A 9,287-nucleotide genomic window follows, 5' to 3' on the forward strand; every position below is an offset into this window, starting at 1 on the left:
GGAGTGCGTTGGCAACATAAATTTTGTGAAATACGTCGAAATATTGGAGGAAGGACTCTTGCGACTTTATTCCTCGGGTTTCGTGGACAAGAACGCAATGTTGTTCCAGGAAGATGGAGCAGTGTGTCACACCGCTAGAAACACCCAAAAGTGGCAGGAAGAAAATGGTGTCCAGAAGTTGCCCTGGCCAAGCCAATCTCCTGACATGAACCCCATCAAAAACCTCTGGGCCATATTCGACCCGCAAGGCAAGAAACAACCAAAAAAACCGACTTTGAAGAGCGATCTACTCCAAATTTTGAACAAAGAGTGGGCGAAAATCCCACAATCTAAAATTGACGAGATGGTTCTCACGATGCCCCAATAGATCAACGAAATCTGCGAAGCGAAAGGAAGATGTACTAGATATTAATTAAATTATAAATATATCAATTCATGTGAATATGACTGAAAAAATTTCATTTTTTCTGAAAAGGTGGTGTCTTTTTAATTGTGACAATGCTGTGTATATATGAATAATATATATTATTGTATTGGAAGCTTATCAAGTTACATCAAGTAGTTTGATCATTTACTGATGAAACACAGCTTTGGAAACAATTAGATAAAATGTTTGAATAAGACTGGATAGAGCAAGAATGAAAGATTTTCATATCCTAGTAGACAAAGTGATTTGGTCAGTAGATTGTTAGGAAGTTGCTAGTCAGACACCTGTATCATTGACCACAGGCATTCTGTGGGAGGTTTTGAAGAATTAGGAACAATCCATAGAGCTGGAAAATTTCTGTAGATGTTCTTTGCATTGATGAAAGTGTTTGTGTGTTTACACCTTTTTGGAAACTACAGATTTTTTTTTAGAATATATCATATATTAATGCTTAGTTAGGTTTAGTGAGTACTGTAGATGATGGCAAAATATTTTGATGACTCAAATCCTTATTGGTTGAATGTTATTCTTATGTTTATTCTATCCCAGCAATTCATATGAATTGGCTACTTCATTATTTCTAATTGCAATCGTGACATAGTTTACCATTATCTGTGGTAGTAAAACATGTTTTACTGTTTGATTTATATGAAAATAATGTGGAAATATTTCATATTTTAAGAATAAACTATGGTAATCACATGGTTGTCTTGACGTTAGCAGTTTGGAAGTAGAAAATGTTCAGATTATCTTTAAAAACGTTTTCACCAAAATAATTTAAAAACAAAATCAAAAACACCTTTTGTATGTGTAAACGATGACTACTAATGGAAATGCTGGGTTGTAATATGAGAATATGTTTAAATCTCTTAACTTCTCTCTTGAAATCAAAGAAGGATTGGTATTCAAAATTAAGGTAAGTATTAATATTTGTGATTCAGATGTAGTGTGTTGCATATTGAGGATAGCAGGACAATAGGTCATAGAATTAGGATTTGCAAAAGTCAGAGACATTTCCAACTGAAATGGTTGTATTTCTCCAAGTAGATAGTAAATCTGTGGAACAAATTACCTTCAAGAGTGATAGAGGCTATCACTTATAGGAGTTTAAGAAAAGGGTAATAAATATTTGGGGGATCAGGATTGTATTAAATCTTTCCTTGAACTTTATAAGTAGTGAAATAATTTGATTTATTTTGTCATTTCATTAAGTGTGAGCAAAGAGCACAAACTTTAAAAGCAATGGAGGATAAGGAAGATTCATTTTAATATTGAAAGCTATGGAGGATAAGGAAGATTCATTTTAACTTTGAAAGTGATGGAGGACAAGGAAAATTCATTTTAATATTGAAAGTGATGGAGGACAAGGAAAATTCATTTTAATATCCTCCATAGCTTTCAAAGTTAAAATGAATCTTCCTTATCCTCCATAGCTTTTAAAGTTAAAATGAATCTTCATTATCCTCCATCACTTTCAATGTTAAAATGAATTTTCCTTATTCTCCATAGCTTTTAAAGTTAAAATGAATCTTCCTTATTCTCCATAGCTTTTAAAGTTAAAATGAATCTTCATTATCCTCCATCACTTTCAATAAAGAAGATTCATTTTAACTTTGAAAGTGATGGAGGATAAGGAAGATTCATTTTAACATTGAAAACTATGGAGAATAAGGAAGATTCATTTTAACTTTAAAAGCTATGGAGGATAAGGAAGATTCATTTTAACATTGAAAGTGATTGAGGATAAGGAAGATTCATTTTAACATTGAAAACTATGGAGAATAAGGAAGATTCATTTTCTACCCGCCTGAACTTTTGTCTGTATTGATAGTTTAAGTGATTTTTGTAAAACAATATCATACTTAGTCTTCTGCATCGACAGTATAAGTGATTTTTGTAAAACAGTATCGTACTTAGATTAAGTCTTCTGTATTGAAGTATGTTATTTTTGTAAAATAATATCGTACTTAGATTAAATGCTGGTAAATTTTGAAAGTATGCTGTTCTACTATTTGAACAAAGATCAGATATCACAATGTAATTAGGGGCATGCTCATTGATTTTCTTTAAAAGATGTAGTTTTATTAAGGGCTGTAACAACCAAATGGTTCTTTCCAGGGGGCTTCATTGTACGGAAAAATGAAAATATTCCCAGTTCTCTTATTACTGAAACAACACTAGGGAGATAAAGTAATCTTTTGTTTAAGAAGAGAAGTAAAGAAAATGTTATAATGTAATGCATCTTCATTGATTTGTGTTTTAATATATGCAAACAGGTGGACAATTAAAAATATAACCTGGGTGGTGTATGTGGAATTATTTTACCAAAACTATTTTTCACTTTTATAATTTTTAGTTAAGTAAATTTTTAGCACAGTTTAACAAAATTAATAACTTACAATTTAAACATTGCATATTTTGGTTATCTGTTTTTAGATTTAACTTTGCAAGAAAAACCATTGTTTTTTTGAGTAATGTATTGTAAACAGGTTGCTATGGATATTTTTATATTTCTTTTCATTCTCAAGGAAATGTTGAAAGATGAAGTTCGTACCCTGACTTACAGAAATGCAATGTACCACAACAAACATCTGTTTCGAGGAAAAGTGGTCTTAGATGTTGGATGTGGAACAGGCATTCTTTGCATGTTTGCTGCAAAGGCTGGAGCTTCAAAAGTTATTGGGGTAAATGAATGGAGCTTTCTATAGTGCTTTGTTTAATTTTATCTTGTATTATTTAGTCAGGTGGTTCTAGCTGTGTGGTTAGTGCTAATTGATTAATCATCTGGCTTACTAACCGATTACATTCAGCTCATTGGTTATTCTCACATAAAAATAATGTCCTAACTTCATCTGTGACATTTTTTAATTACACTTTGGGTTTCTGCTTGACTTTTGTGCATGTCACAACTTTTTAGAGTTATGTTGAAAATTTAAACAACTTTATTATCAATCTATGTCAGTTAACTTGAACTTTCTACCTTTTTGATTTGCTGAGATATCAGTAGGGTTGTCAAACCCATTAGAGAAACCTCCTATTTCTGTAACTTGGAATTGTTTGCTGATCAACTTCACATGACTGATAGACATGTTTTAACCAATAGCAAGAGAAAATTCTCCCATATGAATCTGTCTCTTAACTCTTTCAGCATGGGCTTGGTTGTTGGGACCAATCTCATAACCCTTTTGTGCTTGTTATAGATTTTGTGCTATAATTTTTAAATTAGTAAGCGAATGTTAATGGAATTTGGCAGATTATCAGTAAATATTACAATGCTTTTATATGTAAAATATCAAGTTTTTTATTAGGTCTTAAGATTTGTAATGCAATGTTTTTCTCATGCCTTTTTTGCATGTTGCCTATCTAACATGTAAAGTAATTTTCATTTTAAGATTAAAAATACTTTTGTGCAACAGAAAATTTTTAAATTCCACATGCAAAATCTTTATTATGTGCAGCTACTTATGAAACATTTCTTAAGAAAAACTTTATATTCTGTTTATTTTCACTAACAAATATTTGTATGGGTTTGGTTGATTTGACCAATCTTGTAACCATCATAAAAAATTAGGAAATAAATACAAATTATGTGTCTCTCATTCTAGAATGAACACAAACATATATGTTTGGACTAAATAACTTAAGTCTCGAAATATTATATATTTATATGTATTTATTATTTTTATCACATTGACCTTTCAGTTGTGCCTGGCTAACAATACAGAAGTTACAATGATGCGGGACAAGAGCACTGGTTACCGTATCCAATAACATAAAACTGACCTTTGGTCTGTACAAAGTAACTTATCTTGGCTGTGTTTCAGTAGACTGATATTTTGTAAAATATAGTCACATTTCAATTATTATACACTATATATGAATATAGATTATTACTATTTACAAATAAGTTTTTAGACTTATTTTTCTTGAAACATAGAGCAGTGAATAAAGAAGTGAAGCAAACATTTATCTCTTCTAGTTACGACCTTTGTACTCAGTTGCTGCTTTATGTAGGTTGCTAAGCCTTTAAAAATTTTGCTTGTGGGGGACATGAAACAAAATAATTTTTTTTTAGGTTTTATATATATACAATTGAATAACTAAAGATAATAAATTACTACATCAATTCCATAGAATTCCACTATAATTTATTTGGCTCAGTAACTAAGCATTATTTGGATCTAAAAAATATGCAATTTCAAGCAGACTAAAGACACGCCCTACCTCGTTGAAATATTGGTTCAAAAGAAAGAAATGGCATCCAAGCTCATTAAAATGGCTGAGAAAGCCACTAGGGGGACATTATGAGCTTTCAGTTGGTTATTCATGTCGTATATAGAAGTAAATGTAAATAAGGGATCATTTCCAAAAATGGAAAGGGGTGGGTGGGGTGCCACTGTGTTTGATTTATTACATGAGCAATATCTTAGCAAATAGAAAAGGTAAGAGGTTCTTATTTTATGTTCCAGCTTTTAATATCAGTAATTTGAGTTTCTAATTCATATGAAACTATAGTCTTAGTATTTTGACTTCACAAACATATAATTTGAACCAGTGCTGCATTGAACATACAATATAACACACAAAAATCGATGTTTATCTGTTTTTTAATATTTACTTTAAAATTAAGAAACTGAGTAATGTATAGTACTAAAATTTGAATTATAATCTACAGTTTCATACCAAATTTATTGACATAAATTATAAATTAATGAAATAGTAGTTCAATAAAATTTTGAATGCAAGTCAACAAACAAGATGACACATGTGACCCATCTCGAAAGGGTTAATGTCTTGATGTTCCCACTTAGATTATTCATTTTTTATATGTTTCATCCCATTAGCATTGTGGAGCTACTTCTAATGTCAACAGAATTTTTTTCACCTATTTAAAGTTTACTTAGAAAACCAGGTAAATTTAGTACTTCTGGGACATTCTGTTCAAGTGACTTATGTATTGTATGCATTATAGAATGCTTATTTGAAAGCTATGTGATTCTTTTTTTTTACACCCACATTTGTGAGAAATGTTTTCAGTAAAACTTTACACCTTCTCTGTTATTTTCTTTACACGAATGCTATATGGAATTGGTCAATTTGACTGATCTTGTAACCTCCACAGCATAAATCTAAATTACTTTTTTTTTCTAGAGTGACTGCAGATTGTAAAAGTAAGATACAATTTTTTTATCCTAAACAGCTTGAGGCTCATAAAATCTGTTATTTAATTTTATTGTTCTTTCAACTGTTTCTAACTCATCCCACGATACAAGCTGTAAATCACATGGCAAACATGTACCTCAAGTTATGGTACTGAATGATGAAACACACAAGCATACCTTGTAGATATATATATATATATATGTTTTGTTTTTCTCACCTAACATTATTTAGCCTAATATGTTTATAATTTAGGTACTTTTATAAGAATAGATACAAAATATGCATAAAACTAAGATATTTAGTACTTATGTTAGGCCTCTTGTTTTTTGCTGTCAGCCCACTGATTAATCTTAAGCCTACATTTTTTTATTATTATACTGACAGATACATTAAACAATTTTTATTTATTTCAAATATGCACATACAAACTCAAAATAATAACATGCACAAAGGAAACAATGTCCTACAACTAGTATAATTTAATTGACTTTCTTAAGGTATTTCTGTTAGCTACTCAATCTGAACTCGGTGATAGCAACTTTCAGTATGTAGGCAAGAATACATAAAAAATCTCTAAAATAAATTAAAACTGCTTTTCTGTTGGTTATAAATGATGTAATAGCAAACATCATACAGAATTATTGGCCATTTGTGACAGAGAGGATGTGATAGGTGTGCGTGGCAAGTAACTATGGTTTATATCTCCCTAAATAAAGAAGATTGAATACTATAACAAGAGGGAATCTTCAATCTTCTTTAGGCAGGATTTGAGTATATTAATATGAAACCCTTTTTTCCTTTTTATTTACTATATTTTTGTGTGCCAGAAATACCAAGTGTGGGCCATGCATATACCCGATTCGATCTTATTACACATCAGGGTCTGTACCAGCTTCCTATCCTCAAATTCTTTTAGACAGGATTAGAGTAAATTAATCAATGAAACCTTGAGCAGGGTCAAATATGTCAAAGGGTTTGATCTCCCGAGATTAAAATTGTGATTAGATCTCAAATCGGTCAAGAAATGATGGAGCTATCAGATAAAAGTTTGTACTTAAAATAAAAACTCAGAGCCATTTTTTGAGCCGCTATGCCACAGCTAAAAAATATTCTATGCCTTAGTAATGTTTATACTATAATCAGTAATTTATATTAAATTTATTCAGCACATCATAAAGGGGAGGGGTGAAAATTAAAAAATGGGCAAGTCATAGCAAATGCTTGTTACATTAATAGAGAAGGGGAGATTGAGAATTTATTTAAATATTTGCATTTGAAATTAAAACTTATATTAAAATTTAACTACATTTTGATACCAAGTTTATTTGTATACATTGATAATAAAGTATTTTAATTAAATATTGAATGTAACTCTGTGTAAGGTTGTGACATGCACATTTTGACCTACTTATATTGAGAGGGTTAAGAGGTTCTAGATGTTATGCAAATGAAGTTTGAAAATGTTGGATGAAAAAAACAGAGTCTGGGTTAGACTAACGGAAGTAAAATTCAAAGACAAATCTTTAGTAGAAATACTTTATTAAAATTTATTTTTTGTACTTGTAATATTTACTAAAAGTTTACCAAATTTCATGAAGATACATTGAATACATTCAGTTGTAGTATGTATAGTTTCACATGGTGGTTACAAGGTCATGCAAAATATTCAAACCTGTCTTCTTAGGGTTAAGCTAAATTAACATTACATTCTAATTTGGTCTCTTAATATAATGCTTAAGAGTCTTAACATTTTCATTAGTAATCACTTATGTCAAACAAAAATAAAATAAGCTAGCTCCTCCAGGAGTGACCAGTATAGACACCTGTTTAAACATAGCCATAGATTTAAACATACTTAGGTTTGTTATTGTAATGTCTAAAACCATAGATTTAAACATATCTGGAGATAAATTTTATGTGCAAGCATATCTGTATATCATTTTCATTTCTGTCATCATAGGCATTTATATTTTTTATTTTATGGAATTACATTAACTTGTTGATACAGTTTTTTGTCTGTAAAGATTTACAAAATAACTACATATACTTATCTTCTAGAAATCAGTTTCAAAACATATAGGGGTTGTATAGACTAGTCAGTACTAAATATTTCATTGGAAGTAAAACTAGAAAATATTTATTTTATTTGTTAAATGGAAGTTTAATGTACTGTAGTAATGAAAAGTACTCTAATATTTACAGATAGAATGTTCGAATATAGTGGAACATGCAGAACAAATAGTAAAGGAGAACTCTTTAGATAATGGTAAGTCACTTCTGTTGAGTATATTCCTACAATGATACTGTTTATTTGTTATTTATTAGAAATAATTTCTGCTATACACATTGATTTCAGATTGTATACAGAATTTGATTTTTTTTACTTTGGCACATAAAAAAGCATGAGTTTAGATTTGAATATGTCGTGTTAAGTATATAGTCTTAATGAATATAAATATAATCTTGCTGTATATATGTTTAACACTATTTTTTGGTTCCTATGATAAAGGTGAATATAGTAATTGTTTCTACAGATTTATAATAACTAATAGCACTCTTATTCCATATGTTTTTAATAGTATGGTACTGATTTTATTATTTTACTCTTTTGTAGTTTTTCCTTTTACTTTTTTTAAATTAATATTTTGTTTGTGTATTTTGCACATAATGTCAGTGATTTTGTTGTATGTATGCTAGTATTAAGCTTATCTTAAGTGTTAAATATAAAAATGTATTATTAGGAAAAGTGTTTGCTATTTTAGTGGGTTGAGAGTCAGTTTTGGTGATGTGTCTGCTTAATAAGCATTTCTCCAAAGATGTAGCTGTTATAAGGTACGAGTAAAGAGAGGGCATACAGATACACCATTAAACAATTCACAATAAATTTAGTAGTGACAAGAAATTCCACCGGAAACAGTTCTCCTCACAGTATTTGGATCTGTGAAAAGCTGGTGTAATTTTTTTGCTTTTTCTTGGTAATTGTTTTTAATATCTTGGCTATTTTTTCTAAAGATAGTAGCAGCCCTGATCTGACTACTTTGGGAAGGATGAAATATATTGTTTTTGTGGATATGTACAGTCTCTAATGTACTCTTCTTTATTACAGTAATAACAATGGTGAGAGGGAAGGTGGAAGAAGTACACTTACCAGATGAAATAGACAAAGTAGATATTATCATTTCAGAATGGATGGGTTACTGTCTTTTTTACGAGTCAATGTTGGACACTGTCATTTATGCAAGAGATAAGTGGCTGGTAATGAAACTTTTTCTTCCACTTAGTCGCATCCAGCAGAATGCAGGTCACTCTACATTAAACCTGAGATATTTATTTAAAAACTGTTGTATATGCTCTTTCTGTCATAACAAATGTAACACTACCTCATAGCCACCAACAAATGCAACCCCACTTTTTACTTACCATCAAATGTAACCCCACCTCTTACTTGCCAATAAATGTAACACTACCTCATAACCACCAACAAACATAACCCACCTCTTACTTTACCAATAAATATAACACTACTTCATATCCACCAATAAATGTAACCCCACCTCTTACTTACTGACAAACGTAACCCCATCTTTTACTTACCAACAAATGTAACACTACCTCGTAGCCACCAACAAATGTAACACTACCTCGTAGCCACCAACAAATGTAACACTACCTTGTAGCCACCAACAAATGTAACACT

The 9,287-nt window shown here is 30.4% G+C and overlaps 1 protein-coding gene across 1 annotated transcript in view; it reads left to right on the forward strand.

Moving 5' to 3' along the window:
- The window catches only part of LOC106467640 (protein arginine N-methyltransferase 1-like), a 24,658-nt gene that overhangs the window by 4,063 nt on the left and 11,308 nt on the right, over nt 1–9,287 (forward strand). The window contains exons 3-5 of the mRNA XM_013928014.2: nt 2,956–3,111; nt 7,793–7,856; nt 8,697–8,845. Of these exons, the coding sequence (XP_013783468.1) occupies nt 2,956–3,111; nt 7,793–7,856; nt 8,697–8,845 (369 nt within the window). The remainder of the gene's footprint in view (nt 1–2,955; nt 3,112–7,792; nt 7,857–8,696; nt 8,846–9,287) is intronic.

The sequence above is a fragment of the Limulus polyphemus genome, unplaced genomic scaffold (assembly GCF_000517525.1).
Source record: "Limulus polyphemus unplaced genomic scaffold, Limulus_polyphemus-2.1.2 Scaffold2688, whole genome shotgun sequence".
NCBI classification, from domain to species: Eukaryota; Metazoa; Arthropoda; class Merostomata; order Xiphosura; family Limulidae; genus Limulus; species Limulus polyphemus.